General features: G+C 40.2%; 5 protein-coding genes and 1 long non-coding RNA gene across 6 annotated transcripts in view; 2 read left to right on the top strand and 4 right to left on the bottom strand.

Moving 5' to 3' along the window:
• LOC111482694 overlaps window positions 1-171 on the bottom strand; it is a 571-nt gene extending 400 nt beyond the window's left edge. Inside the window, exon 1 of the long non-coding RNA XR_002718249.1 lies at window positions 39-171. This is a non-coding gene — a long non-coding RNA (uncharacterized LOC111482694). The remainder of the gene's footprint in view (window positions 1-38) is intronic.
• Window positions 1-16305, bottom strand: part of LOC111482691 (ribosome-binding factor PSRP1, chloroplastic) — a 20996-nt gene extending 4691 nt beyond the window's left edge. The window contains exons 1-2 of the mRNA XM_023128603.1: window positions 16139-16305; window positions 1331-1590 (exon numbers count right to left, since the gene is read on the bottom strand). Coding sequence (XP_022984371.1) covers window positions 1331-1590; window positions 16139-16217 — 339 coding nt within the window. The 5' untranslated portion in view covers window positions 16218-16305. The remainder of the gene's footprint in view (window positions 1-1330; window positions 1591-16138) is intronic.
• LOC111482686 (protein TRANSPARENT TESTA GLABRA 1) lies at window positions 2808-4455 on the bottom strand. Its single transcript, XM_023128594.1, has one exon. It carries the CDS (start codon window positions 4151-4153, stop codon window positions 3059-3061), a length of 1095 nt encoding a protein of 364 aa, XP_022984362.1. The 5' UTR covers window positions 4154-4455; the 3' UTR covers window positions 2808-3058.
• Window positions 6578-10062, top strand: LOC111482687 (protein DOWNY MILDEW RESISTANCE 6). Its single transcript, XM_023128595.1, has 4 exons — window positions 6578-6941; window positions 7015-7262; window positions 8765-9089; window positions 9186-10062. Exons 1-4 carry the CDS (start codon window positions 6744-6746, stop codon window positions 9438-9440), a joined length of 1026 nt encoding a protein of 341 aa, XP_022984363.1. The 5' UTR covers window positions 6578-6743; the 3' UTR covers window positions 9441-10062.
• Window positions 10179-11537, top strand: LOC111482692. Its single transcript, XM_023128604.1, has 3 exons — window positions 10179-10964; window positions 11056-11142; window positions 11232-11537. Exons 1-3 carry the CDS (start codon window positions 10722-10724, stop codon window positions 11361-11363), a joined length of 462 nt encoding a protein of 153 aa, XP_022984372.1. The 5' UTR covers window positions 10179-10721; the 3' UTR covers window positions 11364-11537.
• Window positions 11741-16110, bottom strand: LOC111482682. Its single transcript, XM_023128586.1, has 4 exons — window positions 13828-16110; window positions 13126-13329; window positions 12829-13003; window positions 11741-12712 (listed from the first exon to the last, which is right to left on the bottom strand). Exons 1-4 carry the CDS (start codon window positions 15904-15906, stop codon window positions 11877-11879), a joined length of 3294 nt encoding a protein of 1097 aa, XP_022984354.1. The 5' UTR covers window positions 15907-16110; the 3' UTR covers window positions 11741-11876.
• Window positions 16306-17064: the final 759 nt, after the last annotated feature.

Here is a 17064-nt window from a genome sequence, read left to right as displayed (position 1 = left end):
ACAAAATCAACCAAGCTTAAGCTTAACCAGTTCTTCACCTTAACAAAATCAACCAAGCTTAAGCTTAACCAGTTCTTCACCTTGGCCTCGCAAACATTAAGTGTAAGTCTGAAAATAAAGATCATTATTCAATCCAGCTGAAGGAAAAGCTTTTGCATGTAGTCAAGCAATCCCATACCCTCGTCCAGTGGAATTCGAGTTCCAAACCTTTCATACTATCACATTTCTCTCCATCTCTAGATATCTAGAGAGAGATAGAGATCTGTTGCGTGATCAACCGACTGTGCCTTACATGTAACCCAACTGTGCCTTACATGTGTTCTACACACCATCTTTCTTCCCAACAAGCCCATTTTTTCTTTTGTTTCTTTTGATTTGGAAGAAGTTTTCAGTATGTCTCCAGGTAGGACCCACTAAAATAAGAACTCCAAATGGGAGTGGAGTTGGCCTGTTGAGTACTTAACTGCTTTTGGATGTGTGAATCATGCTCAAGAACTAAGCAGGATGATAAAGCTCGAGTTGTGCGGCTTGGTTTAGTGAAAAGCCAAGGGCCTATAGATTTCGTGATCCAATTTTACAAAGGAATCCCTCAAGCAGATATGTTGTACCGGAAGAAGAAAACAATTGAAATTGGGAAATACGAAGTTGCCATTGCGTGTTACCCAAAATGAAATAATCTAGCAAATTGGATGAAGTTAGGAAATAGGGTGAGGACCTTTTTTAGAAAGAAAAAAAAAATGGTAGTGGATTCCTGATGCCATGCTTACTATTGTTGATACCGATCATTTCAGGGAGGCTGTGTAGAGTAAAACATGGAGAAGGGACATGAGTTTTGATATGGAAAACGCATGAGAAATGACGCATAGAAATTAGCAGTTGTAAGTGGAGAAAATAAAAGTAATGGAGAAGTTGAGAAATACAAGGCTAGGCTTTGAGTAAAGGGAGAAACACAGTGGAATAGGTTTCTAATTAGTGTTTGCAATGTTCAGTTCGCGGGGAGAAATGGTTTAGGTTTGTAATCAGTGGATAGTTTTGGCATCACGCTTCAATTATTAAGGGTAGTGAGTTAGCAGGTCGATTAAGGAACACGAATAAGGAGCACGAGATTTCTCTCTAGATCTTACTCCCAATAAGGAGCACGAGGTGATTAAGGAACCGAATCATTAGAAAACGACTAGACGAGACACTCACTAGTAAAGAAGTCCTGGACAGACCTAAGACTCGAACATTTCAGCGCAGTAGGAAACACATGAAAAAAAAAATGAAAACAAGAATTGGAACAGAAGCTTGCATTGCCTGAGAAACAAGAGCGAATATGAAGCTAAAATACCTCCAAATTTTTGCCTTGAACAATTAATTTGACGGAAGAGAGAGGGCCGTCCCAGGACATCCGAATACTGAAAGATCTTGTGGCATGACGTTTGCGAGGTGCTATCACAATGGTCCGAAAGCAGTGGTTGCAGGAGTTGAAGAAAGCAGAAGCATGGGAAGAGAGAGCGTGAATTTTGAGAACAGCGGAGTTGGTAGAGGTGGGAAGCGAGAAGGAGGTAGGAAAAGTAGAAACTGTAGAAGAAGAAGAAGAAGAAGAAGGCGTTAAGGAATGGGCGGAGAGGAGATTCGTTTGCATAGAAGAGGTGAGAGCGGCCATGGGAATGGAAACAGGAATTTGAAAACTGAAGAAACAAGGAGAGAGATGGGGAGAGAAGGGAAACAGATGGATAAAGAGAGCGAGGCCTTTTTGTGGACGCAGGACGAATCCCGTGCCACTGCAGCATCAATCTTCTTAAATAAATGTAATTTAAACTTCAATTTTGTAGGTTAGAAGAGGAGGCTTAACAAAATGGGATTTTCCAAACCATAGTTAAAAGATCTGGTGGGTTGTGTGCGTTATCCGAAATCCCAAGGGAACTGTCTCCCAATGCAACATTTGGATAATTTGACGGTCTCCATCTCAGCTGATGGACCACTTGGATATTACTCCATTAGGTGTCCCATTTTCTTTCATAAAATGCGCAGTGGGTCTTTGTATCTGTGTACTCTCACTCTGCCATGCAACAGGACAGTCTGGATAGATATTCAGTACCAACTTTTACCCATATCAGATGAGCTCATAAAGACGTCTTGGTGCATCAAGCGACTGCGTTAAAGATGGATGCAAGCAGGGAGGAAGGGTTCTCTGTTGGACTCCACAACTTTTGTTCATGATGAAGGGTTCTCAATTAAAAAAAATGATCCCTAGTCTGCATCATGAACATTAAAAGAAAAAAACATATTTTTGTTGTTAATTTCAGCCCCACATCATGAACGATTTTTAGTAAAAGCTGTGGCTGCCATTGAATCTTCAGAATCTGAATGAATAGCTACATTATTATTGCAACTTGGGTTATGTATCAACTCTAGCCAATCCAATCATATCTCACCTCATAAGCTGAGATTATAAACTAGAAATGCCTTCTGTCTTCATCTTCTTAACACTCAATAAAAGTCATGACATGCATTTGGCAAGCCCAAGAACCCAGAACCTAGGCAAATGACACACTTCCACTTGTCAACTTATAGTAGAACGAACCATCGGAAATTCAAATCAACATTGCAAGAGAACAAGTAGATTCTCCCATTGTCAACAACCCTTGATCCAAACTGGCGTATATGTTGGAAGCAAGGATCAGCAGTGTGTGAAGGTAGCTGTTCTTCCTTGGTTTCCAACAGAGTTGAGGGATACATAGCATTAGAACTCAAAACAACAAAGCCTGCTCCTATTGCCTAATGTAATGCAAATAAAATAAACAAATCAAACTTTGGAGGGATAAGAAAGTGGCTAGCTTAGGTTTGATTAAATATAAGGAATTCAAGCGAAGTAACTTAAATTGCGCCGTCTGTTGGCAAGATGAAGCATCAACATTTATACCATCCGAGTAGCAATAACATCTTAGCACTGAAACTAAAACTACGCCTATAGCAATATATGTGGCTTATATAGAACAGGGGAAAACGAAGGTAAGAAAATATATAGCAGTAGTTGATACACAATAGGTACAGTGGAAAACGTTCTCAGACCTCAAACTTTCAAAAGCTGCATCTTGTTAGAAAATGCCAGAGCAATCCAATCAGGCTGGGCGGCGGACCACTGCAACTGGTTAATTTCATGTGCAGCAGAATACATGGACATTGGATCAATGCCATTCGGGCCTGCAACCATTGGCAACTCCCAAATAAGCGCCTGTTTGTCATCCCCAGCGGAGCAAATATGTCTGCAGCTCCGTGGAGCCCAGGCAATGGCATTGACACTGGAATGATGCCTCTCCAACTCAGCAACCGGCACACTTGGCGAGCGAATGTCCAAAATAACAACTTTGTTGCTATCCATCAAAATTGTGGCCATGTACCGCAGGTCCTGCTTGTTCCAAGCCAGTCTAAGCAAAGGGGAATCGGGTTGGGGGCTTTCGTATATAATGGTGGAGTGCTCTTTATCTCTCAAGTCGAAAATCCTGACCGACCCATCAGCGGAAACGGAGGCAAAAACCCGGGCTTCCCCCCACGCAATGTCATAAACCTCTTTGTCGTGAGCTATGAACTGGGTTTCAACCACGCTCTTCTCAATATCCCAAATAGTACAAGTGGTATCAATGCTGGAGGTTCCAATTCTCTTGGGCTCGACTTCATTCCAGTCGAAGGAAGTTAAGGGGGCGCAGAATTCACTGGTTTTGCTGTTGTTGAGGACAGAGAGGGGTTCGATAGAAGAATCTCCAACTTGCCAGAGGCGGAGATAGTCGCCGGAGGAGGCCAAGATGTCGGAGGAGTTGCGGAGAGAGGAGAGGGCATTGGGATTGAACATGAGCTTGGTGGGTGGGTAGGGGTGGTCGAAGGAGAGAGAAGGATGCGTTTGAATGGAGAGGGAATCTGGATCAAAAGACACAATGTCGACACGGTTGGTGCACTGTTCGATGAAGCTACCAAGGGCTATGCGATTGGGGAAATTGCGAGAGTGGGTGTGGGCGGAAGAGATGGCCATGGCATAGAGAGGGTGCGGGGAATCGTAGGTGGCCATGAATTCGGATCTTGGGGCAGCGTTTGCCATGATTGAGTTCAGAGGAAGGAGGACGCAGACAGAAAGGCAAGGAGTGGTTGGGTTAAAAGAACAGAGAAAAGTCATATTTGGGCTGCTGCTCAAGAAACCGGTCAAGCATTGCGTATGGATCGCTTGGGTGGGTGTTGGTGTTGATTCCTTCCAACTTCCAGGGTCCACGCGCTGTCTATCATCTCATCTGCTACACAATGGGCTAAGCCTCAAATTGAAAAAACATTCCGGTCCGCCTCAGCCCAACTAGTGCAGGTCCATGGGCCTTGCCAGAAAGTGGGTTCTCCAGCAACTGCAGATTGGCGGCTTGGTTGGGAATACCGACTGATTTACAGTGTAGGAACACAAGTGGGAATTCAATTTTTTTTATCCTTTTTCTTTTCTTTTTGTCGACAACTACTGAAAACTATGGGCAAAACAAAAGGCGATGATGATTTGAAGCCGCATGCCCTCAGGCCCAGCAGAGAGAGAGAGAGAGAGAGAGAGAGAGAGAGAGAGAGAGAGAGACTGTAATATCCCAAATTATAGAGATGCTGCTCTTCAGCCCCTTGCTGCTACTGCCTCATTTTTCACGCAATCTTTTTCTTTTTTTCTTCCTTCTGAAAACCAGAATAAAACAAAATGAAGCTATACTCTTTCTTATCAAAACAAAAAAAAAAAAAAAAAAAAAAAAAAAAAAAAAAAGAAGGTTATTGAACTCAATTTGGAAACCACTTCTACGGGTGACTTCTTGAGGTTGGAAGGGTTCAATTAATTTAACATTTAGTACCAAATGACGACAAAGTGTCATACACCCACGTCACTTGAATGACGTCATCTTCATTCATATTATTTAATTCTTCCAGCTCCCTAAATCTTACCGTAATGAACCCACAAATATGTGCATATAGACACAAATGCCCTCTCCCTCGTAAGCTTTCAAACCCCAAAAATCCATGGAGTGTGTTGAAATGGTCAATGGACTTAGGCAAGTTGTGCGGAGAGTAGCAAATTATTTAAACAACCTGTGGCTCCTAATAATTATCAAAATATAAATTCACGTCAACGTAGTAAAATTGAGACATAATTGGTGACGAGATCGGTGGGGAAGCTGCATTTTTTTCCACGCGTATTTGTGAAGTGTGTGGGTTCCTTGTGTTTGATAAGGGAACATCAGCGTATGCTCTGGATACCTCAAAAATGACTTTTCAAATACCCCAACATATTTCAACTCAAAGTCCCCCCTTTTTTTTCTCCATTAAAAGTCTCCTATTCGAGTCTTCCTTTCATCCTATTATCCAATTTACACGTTTCCCATATTTAGCGAATATGTAACACAATAAGATATTGATATGTCGACGTGGACATAATTAATGGTGAAAGATCCTTTTCTAAAATTAAAGCTTTAATTCTTATCTTCAAATTTATTGGGTTTATTAAAAATACATTTTTTATTATATGATATTATATATTGTAGAGATGGATTAAAGTGTGGATCAAATTTTATCATATCCTTTAAATTTGTCTCTTTCCAAAAATTAAATGGCATCATGAATGTGACAAAAATTTTGGGACTAAAGGAGTATTTTATGATCGTATAAAAATATGCCGTGCTTCAATGGTCGGAGTACACGTAGATGAGGACTAGTTTTTGCCACGTCAGCTATTAAATTATTCAACTTTTAAAATTTTATATTTAAATGAAAACAAAAGTAGATTTGAGTTTTTGATCTTTTCCGGTAAATTTGAATTCTCAATTTTCCGTCTGCCACTGCATTCTTAAAAAAGAACAATAATAAATAAATAAATATGAAGTTGAATCTTATCACATATAATATACATATATTTTATCAATATCAATAATCCTTTAATCAGAACTATTTTAAGGTTGGTTTTTTAAAAAGGCCTCCCTTTAATAATCAACTCAACCTTTTCCCCCTCAACACCACTTTGTAAAAAGTTGAAAGCATTTTTAAGGTTTCAATATAGTGATGAATGCGTGTATTTAATATGAAGAAACACTTTTCACTCTTTTCAAATAAAGAATGTATTAATAAGCAAGTTTTCACATTTTTGAAAATACAATAATGTAATAAAATAAATAATAACAAGAAGGAGAGTAATTTATTTTGATGCATTGGTTGAATTTGTGGGTAGCTATCTTGAAGTGCTAATTGAATATTAATGGTAAGTTTGGACACAGCCACATATTTTGACTCATTCATCAAAATAATCAAATTGCTCTTTAATGTCAAAACAATGGAGTGCATTAATTGGACCGTTGTTTAAAACTTTCTTTTTTTACAAAAAAAAAAAAAAAAAAAAAAAAAAAAAAAAAGTCACATGTTTCATTATTCCCCGGTAAGTTCTTTTTTTCCTTTCTTTTTTTTCTTTTTAGCGATTAGGTTAAATTAATTATTTTATATTTTACTTTTCATGATTTTTTTTATTCGAGTGCAGAAACAAAATAATTTAATTATTGAACTTGATATTTTAAATGTTAAAATGAAAATGGAACAAATTATGAAAGTTATTAATGTATAAAGCTGGGAATTGGAGAAGAATTAACAGTGGCAAACATGGTGGGGCATGTGATAGAGAGTGGGTAGGTCATGGGGTTTCCTCAACTCCCTCTCTAAAATAGGGATTTTGTGGGCTGTTAAGGTGTGATATCCTTAGCAAGAAAATGGAGATCCAACTTTTGTCTTCGGGGACGCGTCACGAGAGCTTGCCGGAAAAGTATGAAAGGCCGGAGTCGGACAGGCCGAGGTTGTCGGAAGTGTGCTCTTTGGAGAACGTCCCAATCATCGACTTGGGATGCGAGGACCGAGCCTGGATGGTGGCACAAGTGGGGGAGGCCTGCAAGTGTTACGGCTTTTTCCAGGTATATTTGTTTAAATGGCGGTTTAGAGTTTGTTGTTGAAATTGAAAGACTAAAATTTGAAGTTGAAACGCAGGTGAGGAACCATGGAGTGAGTAAGGAATTGGTGGAGAGAACGATAGGAGTTGGGAATGCCTTCTTTGGGCTGCCGCTGGAGGAGAAGCTCAAACTTTACTCCGACGACCCTTCCAAGACGGTCAGGCTGTCCACAAGTTTCAACGTCCGGAAGGAGGAATTTCACAACTGGAGGGATTATCTCAGACTCCATTGCTATCCTCTCTCCAAATACTTGCCCCATTGGCCCACTAACCCTCCTCTCTTCAGGTTCCTCCCTCTCTCCCTTTACTTCTTTCATATCCTTTTCTTCCCATTGCTCTCTAATTTCCATTTTTATAACTTCTTTTATCACTAAAATATTATTAATTTCTAATTACTTTTAAATATAAATTCACCCGTGTATTTTATTTTAAGTTGTGCTAAATCCTTTATTCTTAATCAAGTCTGTCTGAACATGGAATGTTTTTTATTGAAATAATACAAACACATTATACGTCAGTCTGACGTTGTTATATTTGTATTCAAATAAGATTCGGGCCGAATAGATTTATAACTGAAAAAACTACCGATGATATGGAATCCAAGATTTTCCTTTTTCCTTTTTCTTTTTCTTTTTCTTTTTAGAAAAGTAGATGGATTTTCGGTGAGAATATGTATTGCTCCATGGGAAAGACATTGCAAAGAATGAAATAAATGAATGGAGCCGAGTAGCATAGGTATGTAGGAGGCCGTTTTTTGTTTTGTTTTTTTTTTCTTTTTTCTTTTTAATTTTAAAAATAATAATAATAATTTCTTCCCGTTTTGTGTCCTCTACCAATTTGTTTCCATGGAAAACAATGAGATGGGGATTTGACTTTAAGAGGAATTAATGGTCTCATCTGACGTGGATATCACTCATTGGTTCCTTTGGTTTTATTAAAAAAAAAAAAAACAAAATTATAAGTGAAAATGGAAGGAAACTAAAAAGAAAAGAAAAGAAAAGAAAAATCTTAGATATTTGGATGGGAGTTGAAAATGGAAAAGGCAAAGAGGAATTGTGATGAGGAAGAAAGGGGCGAGAGGAAGTGGGTCCACTTAGGTGAAACTAGAAGGTGTTGTAGTAGTAGTAGTAGTAGTAGTGTGGTGCCTTCCATGTGCACCCCATGTTCAGAATTTCTACTCTCTAAACCAAGCGTGAACCTGGGTGCCGGTGGGGTATGGAGAATGGACGGCGGTGGGGCACCCCCTCAGGGTTTTCTCCTCTCTGTTTTTGTCTTGTTTTAACACCTCATCCTTCACGTCATCCTCCCAACCGCGTTGACGTCACCACCCCTCTTATCCAACGCCCAACAACGCAACACGCAACACGCACCACGCACCACGCAACACGCAACACGCCTTTCTATTTTAAATAATCTTTTCTTTCTTCCCTCAACATATTGATGATTCTCGAATGTTACGTCAACTATATTTTAATGCTCCGTACCTTTCACTTTACCCCATTACACTAGAATATGAATATCAATCTTTTATTTATTTATTCATTTTTACACATATCAATCAGAGATCTCAATAATTCACCCAATATTTTTTTGTTCCATTCAATTAAAAGACCTAACATAAAGAAATGTATGGGCGGAAATTTGGGGTTTCCATATTAATGGTGGGTGCCTAAAAATACAATTCACTCTGGTTCTGATTTATTTGTAGCTATACACTTTCTATCGATACATTAGATAGTATGTACCAAAACTAAATAAAGTATGGACCTGGAATGTTGAACCTGACAGGGATGTAGTGAGTGAGTATTGCGTGCAAGTACGGGAACTTGGGTATACAATTCAGGAGCTCATATCGGAGAGCTTGGGCCTTCACAAGGACTACATTAGGGAGGTGCTGGGGGAACAGGGCCAGCACATGGCTGTCAATTATTACCCGCCCTGTCCCCAGCCAGAGCTCACCTACGGACTCCCTGCCCATACCGATCCCAATGCTCTCACGATCCTCCTTCAAGATCAGCACGTCGCAGGCCTCCAAGTCCTCAAAGACGGTAAGTGGCTCGCTGTCAGCCCCGAGCCCGATGCCTTTGTCGTCAACATTGGCGACCAGTTGCAGGTGCGTACATAATCTCTCACCCTCCACCTTTTGTAAACTTTTTATGGTTTTAACTTCGAAATTCATAAATGGTGGTGTTGCCTTTGGTTGCCACAGGCATTGAGCAATGGGGTTTACAAGAGCGTCTGGCACCGAGCGGTTGTGAATGTGGACAAGCCCAGGCTGTCCGTTGCTTCTTTCCTCTGCCCATGCGATGACGCCCTCATTAGCCCTGCACCGCCCCTCACCCGACATGGGCCTCCCGCCATTTACCGAGGCTTCACCTACGCAGAGTACTACAGTAAGTTTTGGAGCAGAAACTTGGATGAACGACATTGCTTGGAACTATTTAAAAACCACTCCCCTCCTTAACGACTTCCTCTCTCTGGTTTTTTACAAATTTTAATTACGTCCCTAAATTTTTTATTTTGATTTTAATAAACCCTTACCACCCTTGCTTCCACATGTTACACTAATTTGATCAACAAAGGATGATTTGACACCCTCTCACATAATAATAATAATAAGAATAAGAAAAAGGAAAAATAGTAAGGTAGAGCCAATTTTTAAAACAAAGGCGGGTGTGCCCCAGCTTTTGTGTGAGACTAAGAATAATGGATTTTGAAGAAATTTAAACTTTTTTGTGGCCTTATGCGTGTCAAATCATCCTTATCGATCTAATTAGCTTGTCACATTAATATTAATATTTGAATAAATAGGGTGTTAATGGGTTGTTTGCAAAATCAAAATTAAAAGTTTAGAGGTGTAGTTAAAATATCACAAAAGATAGAGAGCAAGTGGGGGAAGAAATAAAACATTATATTTTATCTATCTTAGAATATTTCGAGTTTAGATGGCAACTAGAACTCCCCTGTTTTATTGTGCTTTTGGTTCCTTTATATTTTATATTATATGTTAGAAGAAGAGAAATTGAGTCTTTAGAAGTTGGACAAGTATTCAATTTGCAATAGCAAATGTTCCATTATTTACCTAATTTCTCATTAGCGTTCAAGAATTTGATGTAACGACTTAACCAAATTCTTGCTCGCTTTGAAGCCACACTTGGAATCTTGGGATGTCTGATGGGAGCTCCAAGAAAAGTAATATCATTTGTTACTAATGTTGATTGGGAAAGAAGTAAAGCAAATTCAAAATTCACCTGTAAAACCAAGAAACAAAACGCAGTGAGCAGAAGTAATGTGTCAAACTGGAATTAATTTTATTAAGGTATGGGTATAAAATAATGTGGCTGACAGATTAAAGGTATTTATTTCAAAAGACACCCCTGCATAGGAAATTTAGGATGAGGGGATGTATGGTTGGAGGGAATTGAGCGTTGGAATAAAGAGGTCTGTAACAAAAGAGCACAAAAAAGATGCGAAAATGGTAGGGCCCCATCGCTAGTGACGCGGGCCTTTGTGTCTTATTTTACACAGCTTACTCTTTCTATCCGTGGTTGGGTGTGGGGTTGGTTTGGTATATGGGATTTGGGGTAAGGCTTTGTTAGTTAAGAGGCCCATATGGAAATTTGGGACGCTTTGGATGGAACAGGCGCCACAGTCCCGACAGGATCAGCCAGAATTTAAATTTAAAATTGACCCACACGACCTGCCTAAAAATGTAATACGACCAGGTTGAGATGGAAGGAGAAAGATGAAGGGAGCGAAGAAGCAAAGACGTTTGAATTCAAAGAGCAACAGAATGCAAAAAGAAGAAGACAATGAGCCCCTCCGACCCATTTTGTGCGTCAAAAACATAAACAAATTGGATTTGAAGCGTTTCGACGCGATGGACAAGTGTTACCTCTTGGACTTCGACCCATTCCATTCCCTCAATCAGACGCTCTCTCACTCTGACTCTGACTCTGACGTCTCGCTGGTGGCTGAAAAGGGTCAGGTAAGCCCACCAAAACCCCTCCTCCCATGTCCGGTCACCACCATTGCTCTCATAACACATATCCTATCCTTCATTTGGACTGTGATGGCAGGTGGCCTGTAGAGACTATCCGCACGCCAGGTATTTGTGTCTCAAATCTCCCTTCCCCACAACGCCCCATCAGACTTACTGTGAGATGGTAATTTCCATTCCTTCTGTTAAACTGGAATTGGAATGGTCGCTTTTGTAAATTTGAAATTGATAAGGTAGCTGCATGATTCTGTGCAGTGCTATTGTTACGTCTGCGATGCCATAGCTCCATGCGACCACTGGACGTCACATTGTCATGCCGATCAATTATGGAAACGGGAAAGGCGATCCAACTCAAACAACAACCACACGCCTCCTCCGTTTCTGTAGCTTTAGCGTTTCTTCTTCTACATTTTCATCAACAATATTTTGTCGTACCGCCAATCCCTCATTTCGAGGGGGTTTTTTTCTAACTTATTTTTATCAATATCACTGGTCCCCTCACAACTTCTATGACACCAAATGTACAAATTTCCTATATTTATTCATGGATCAGTTTTCCAATGAACTATTTCAACTTTGTAATCTACAAACTGGCACATGATTTCCATGCTAATTGATCAAACCTTTCATTCCATAATGAACTCAATTCCAGCTCCCAATATTGTCTTTTGTGGAATCATCTCTCTAGTAAGATCAGAATGAAACCCCAATTTATATTTCTAAAACGATATAGGGTAGTGATAGCGGGTAGTTGCTCCAAGTAATTACAAAAATATATCTATTATGATCAACTGTGGTTGACAATCTCCGAGAATCTCGGTTAAACAGTTTCATCTGAACTTCATTCGACAAAAATATGATAGCATCGACAGAGAGTAGAGTTGATTACAACAAGTCTATTCACCAGAGAACATGTTCCCATTCAGATGAGGACCCATCAGAACAACCAGCAGGAAGCTTGCCTTCACCATAGTTTCTACCTTCCTTCCCACCTTCAAACCGCAAGAAAGGTTCCGTTTCAACTCCCAAACCTCCTTTTTTTACAGTTACTCTCTCCTGTAACTGTTCTCTCGCAGGGGTCAAGGTCAAGCTTATGTGGTTTCCTCGACTCCTCAGGACATCTAGTCTGCCCGGTACTGAAGCATCTAAATCATCAACTTCGCTTTTATTATCTGCAACGCGATGATGTATAGAGATACCCAGGCTATGCACGGTATTACCTTTAGGTGCCAACATGTCGATCTCACTGCAACAGGAGCTTCTAATTTTCTGCACCTTTCCCACATTCAAAGAACTTATGCGCTCATCTCGAGATTTTAGAATTTGAAATCTAGACATGACATCTTCTGTATGGCAGCTCCTTGTCAAGGTAGGGGAAATTGATGGAAGAGCAGGCCTAGAGTCATCCCCATTGACCTCCGAGGTGGGGAAGGAAGAATCCATGTCATTGATATAAGGGACTGCAGTTTGTTCCTTGTCGAGTGCTAATTTTTCAACCATGTCTTGTCCGGAATATCCAGCATGCCTATCCTTTGCTTCATCCTCTCGGCATTTGAGAATATGGAATCTAGTAATCACATCATCTGCAGCATGACTACTGACACTCACGGCAGGGGAAGTCTGGACGGGAACAAATGAAGTTGAACCAACTTTAGTCTTAGGTGCCAATTTCCCAACGGTGCTTGAACCAGGAGATACACCAGAAACGAGTAGTTCGTCCCAATTTTCGGCATGTTCTAAGCCATAAAAATTATACCATAAATAAATATATCTGAGTAAGGAGAACAGACCATTGACACTACATGCCGAAGTGAATAAAATATGGGGGGAAAGTTCTAACATCAAAACTTACCTCTCACTATTGGTAGTTCATGTTTCTCCATTTCCGACTTTGCTATACTAAAACGAGCTATTAATTTGGAAGCACATAATGCAGCTTCTGCCTCAAGCCATAGATTCTTGTACAAAAGAGATTGAGGATGTTCTTTGTCATCATGAAAATTCTCTCTCAGAACCTTCTTAAGAGCCTAAAAATATGATAACGATATAAGCTGATATCATCCTTTATATATAGCCAGTACACAATATACCTTAGCATGCCTTCCACACAACAGATGAAAAAATATCACTTTCTATCCTTAATAGATACCTTGGTCATGCTGTCTTCTTTCATCGAGTCAATCCCATTCCTAAGATAAAGAGAGTCCGCAGCTTCTTTGTCTTTCTTGATAGACAATATGTATTGATTCGTTTCCTCAACACCATTGCCATCATTTGATAAACACTCCAAACTTTCTCCTTCAATCTTTGTCGTCTGGGATTGGGACTTGAGCACTCTCACATCCTGGAATTCCTGATGAACAAGTACATTACATAATCACAGCAATTATAATTTGATTTCCACACAACGCAGAGAGAACTTTTAAGCATTGTCAAATGTGACAGACAAACTCAAACGGAGTAGCTCTCTGAATAAATAAGAGATGAAACAAAGAGGAGGGAAGGGTAGATCTCTGGATTGAAGTGTGTTTCATATTTAGTTTTCGACGTCCACTTTTATGGGTCTATTTCTATGTCTACCCTTAAATATTCATTTTTCTCAGTGAAAGATTGGTTTCTCATAGAAAAATAATAACTATAACATATATGCGGATTTTAAATTGTACAAGTGTTATGCAAAATATCTTCATCTTTCTTCAACAGAAAAAGGGAAAATTTGCTCAAGAGAAAATCTTCATCAATGTGCGTGTGTGTACAATGATCGTATGGTACTTAAACTTTCATCAGGGGTTTTCAAAATATCACTTCCTGAACTTAACAATGAAGAAACTAGACAGTAGACATAACATACCGAATGGAGTTGATGAAACTGCTCGAGATTTTGTGAACTTCGTTGCTCAGGTGAGAGAGAATCTTGTGATCCAAAGCTATTTATACAAACATCAAGGTTATTCATCACAGTCTTGAGAGACTTGACGTCTTTTCGGTGTAATGCAGCTGAACCATTTGAACAATATGCAAGGAGCAATTCTGATAGACTGTGCAATTTATCAACCAGAATCTGGATATCCATTTTTGAGAGTGATTCTCTGTGAAATGCCTTCACAAGCTCAGAAGGAAAATTCTGAATATGTTTTGCAGCATCATATGACAAATGATTCATACCATTTTCAGAAGAGTTGTCACTATTTAATCTTGCATCCGCATGCATCTTCATGTAACTTGTAGTTGCAATCCTTTTTCCAGTCATTAAATTATGCTTATATTTACTTTGTGGTATGGAACAGGAAGAATAGGAGACACCACTATCTTCTACAGGGTCATGGATGCTACCGGTAGCTGGATGGAAGCAGCCCATTTTAGAACAAAATTCTCCTGCTTTCACAGAAGTGCTAGTTTTCTGTGCTGCAGGCAAGGAGGGACCAGCAACTGAAGGCATCTTTGGAGAAGATGTTGCACCCTTCTCCAGAATGCCGCCTATGGTGCTTTCATTTGGTTCATGAACAGTATCCTTGGCAGTAGAAGGAGGTACTTGAGACAATGAGAGATTCACACTGTTGCAAACTTCTTCGGTCTTCATACGAGTCGGAGTGACAATTTCAAAAGCTTGAAATGGAGATGTACGACAAATTCGAGCTCCTTTCCAGCAAGGAGAGTCTACCGCTGCAAGGTTGTACTGATCAAAACTTTCAGAGGAACTCTCAATTGTTGTGGCAGTTTGCGAACTAAAGTTGGGACTGGCATCAGGAATATAAAGTCCCATTCCGGCCTTCAATGTACAGTCTGGTGAATCCTTATCAGAATGTATATTGCTTCGTACGTCATGAATTTTGGTTGAGGAGAACTCAGTAACTATAGGATCATTTTTATCTATACATGTGCCATGGTTCTCTGTGCCGAAGAATTCCTTGCTATCAGAATGAACTGGAAGAAACTCCTTTAGATTTGAAAGGTCGTTGCCACCTTGTTTTCCTTCAAAGGAATCATGGTCATAATCTGAAATATGACATGGACTGATATTCCTGAGAAAAGAATCAGTAGTGACAACAGGTGGTCTGAGGGAAAAAGTAGCCACACTCAGTCTAGCATCTTGCTCTCTTAAGATTTCCTGATATGGAGCCTTTTTCAGAAATTGATAGTTCTGAGAACTTGACGCTGGATTTGAAGGCGGTGTCCTAGTCTTAGGGTGGCATCCAGGAAATGCAGAATGAGCATCCATGTGAAGGTTCTGCTCCAATAACAATTCCTCGTCTGGATATTCTCTCACAAACTCGTTGCATTTATTCAGATCAGGTATATCAATAGAATGTGAAGCCTCTTCACCTGATCTCTCAGAGCCTGAAGATCCCCAAGAGAGGTCCGCGCACGGGGGCACATCGAATGTAGCAACATGCGAGTGCAATGGCCAATTATAACTTGGTTGATCAACAAGGACCATAGGGCCACCTTTGTTACATGAAGTTGAGGCGTAGGAAGGATAGTAGGGTTTTGCTTTACCAATACTAGTTGTTAGTCCGTCAGAGGAATGACCGTATAAGGAGCGGTCAGTTGTAGACATTGTAAGACGGCCCAAAAGAGGTCCATGGTTATCAGAAGGCTCCATCATAGGCTGCGACCTGGGGTATGTGGACCCAGAAGAGAAGGGGAACCAATCAAATTCAGAGGTGGAACTGGAGACGAAGTCAAGGCCTGAGGTTTTGGAGGTGGAAGGGAGCCAATTGTGCAGGGAAGAGTTGAGGAGAACCCCAGCCCCAGCCCCAGCCCCAACCCCAACCCCAAATGAAGGTTCGGTCATATCTAGAAGCGGGGTCGGAAAAGGTTTAGAAACGGAACGATCAAGAGTGAAGGGCGGCGCCAAAGGTGACAAATTGGAAAAAGACGATGGAGAACCTCCATTACCAACACCAAGAGAGGCAAAACCCATGCTCATATTGTAGGAGAGGACCGAGGTAATGGATGAATTGGAGGAGCTTTAGGAGGAAATCAATGGAAAGGGGATAGAATAACAGCCTAAATCCATAAGGGAGACATTCAAGATTCCTGCATATGCAGAATTAGAGAGGACGATGTACATCGCAAACGTAGAGGATTTTTACAAACAAAAAGAAAGAAAGAAAGAAAGAAAAGAAATACATGAAGAAGAACGTAAATGGAGAGAAGGAAAGAAGAAGAAAACCAGAATAGAGAAGCGGCGCGGAGAGGAGCAGGAGATGGTGGCACAGTCGTCTCCTCTTCCACCATATGAGTGAGTTCTAATGGAAGGAAACTAGAAAAGCATTTCCAGTTTGATGATCGTCATCACTCTCTTCTCCCATTTCCCATCTAAAGTCTCCGCTCATGGAATTCAATGTCGTTGCCTTTTTTTCACTTTTTCGCCCCTCACCTTTACCCATTATTTCGTTTTTACCCTCCCTTTTAAAATATTCCTATTTACTTTTCTTTATAATTTGGGCCTAATTTTCCAATTTTACCCTAAATTTTAAAGTTTCGGTTTGGGTTGGTTCAGCTCCATTTATTAAACCCATTTGACACCCATGCAACGAGACCCACGTCATCCTCTTAAGCAGGGAATTGGTTTTATTGCTTTTTCACCGTAAAAACATAATAAGAACACCAAAAAAAGAATATCCGGGTTCAATAAGTAAAAATAAAGAAGAACAGAGGATACATTGGAATATAATTCATTTACAAAAGAGCAGATCAGAGGAATAAGTGACGAGCAAAGAAGAAGAGATGGAGGGGAGCTAGAAATAGAGGATTAGAAGGGTAGAAGAAGGAGAATGGGAGCCGGTGAGGCCATCCACGGCCAGATTCCATCGTGGTAGCCCCAAGCGGTGCGTGAGTCTGGTAAGAGTAGACACGTACACTCCCAAAATCTCCGCCATTATCGCCACCTTTATCATCCTATATCTATTTTCTCAACAACAATACCCAAATGCACACTTTGGTTTCCCTCTTATTATATTGCTTAGCTTGCTTTGGTCGCCTCAATGTGATGCCAAATTTATAACCCCAATCACTACCTCTCTCATTGCAGACTTTGGATATTGGATATCAAACCAGAGATGCACATATAATGAGCATGAAT

The sequence above is a fragment of the Cucurbita maxima genome, unplaced genomic scaffold (assembly GCF_002738345.1).
Source record: "Cucurbita maxima cultivar Rimu unplaced genomic scaffold, Cmax_1.0 Cma_Scf00008, whole genome shotgun sequence".
In the NCBI taxonomy this organism is placed as follows: domain Eukaryota; kingdom Viridiplantae; phylum Streptophyta; class Magnoliopsida; order Cucurbitales; family Cucurbitaceae; genus Cucurbita; species Cucurbita maxima.
The sequence above is the reverse complement of the archived record's forward strand: the minus strand, read 5'-3'. Positions and strand labels throughout refer to the sequence as shown.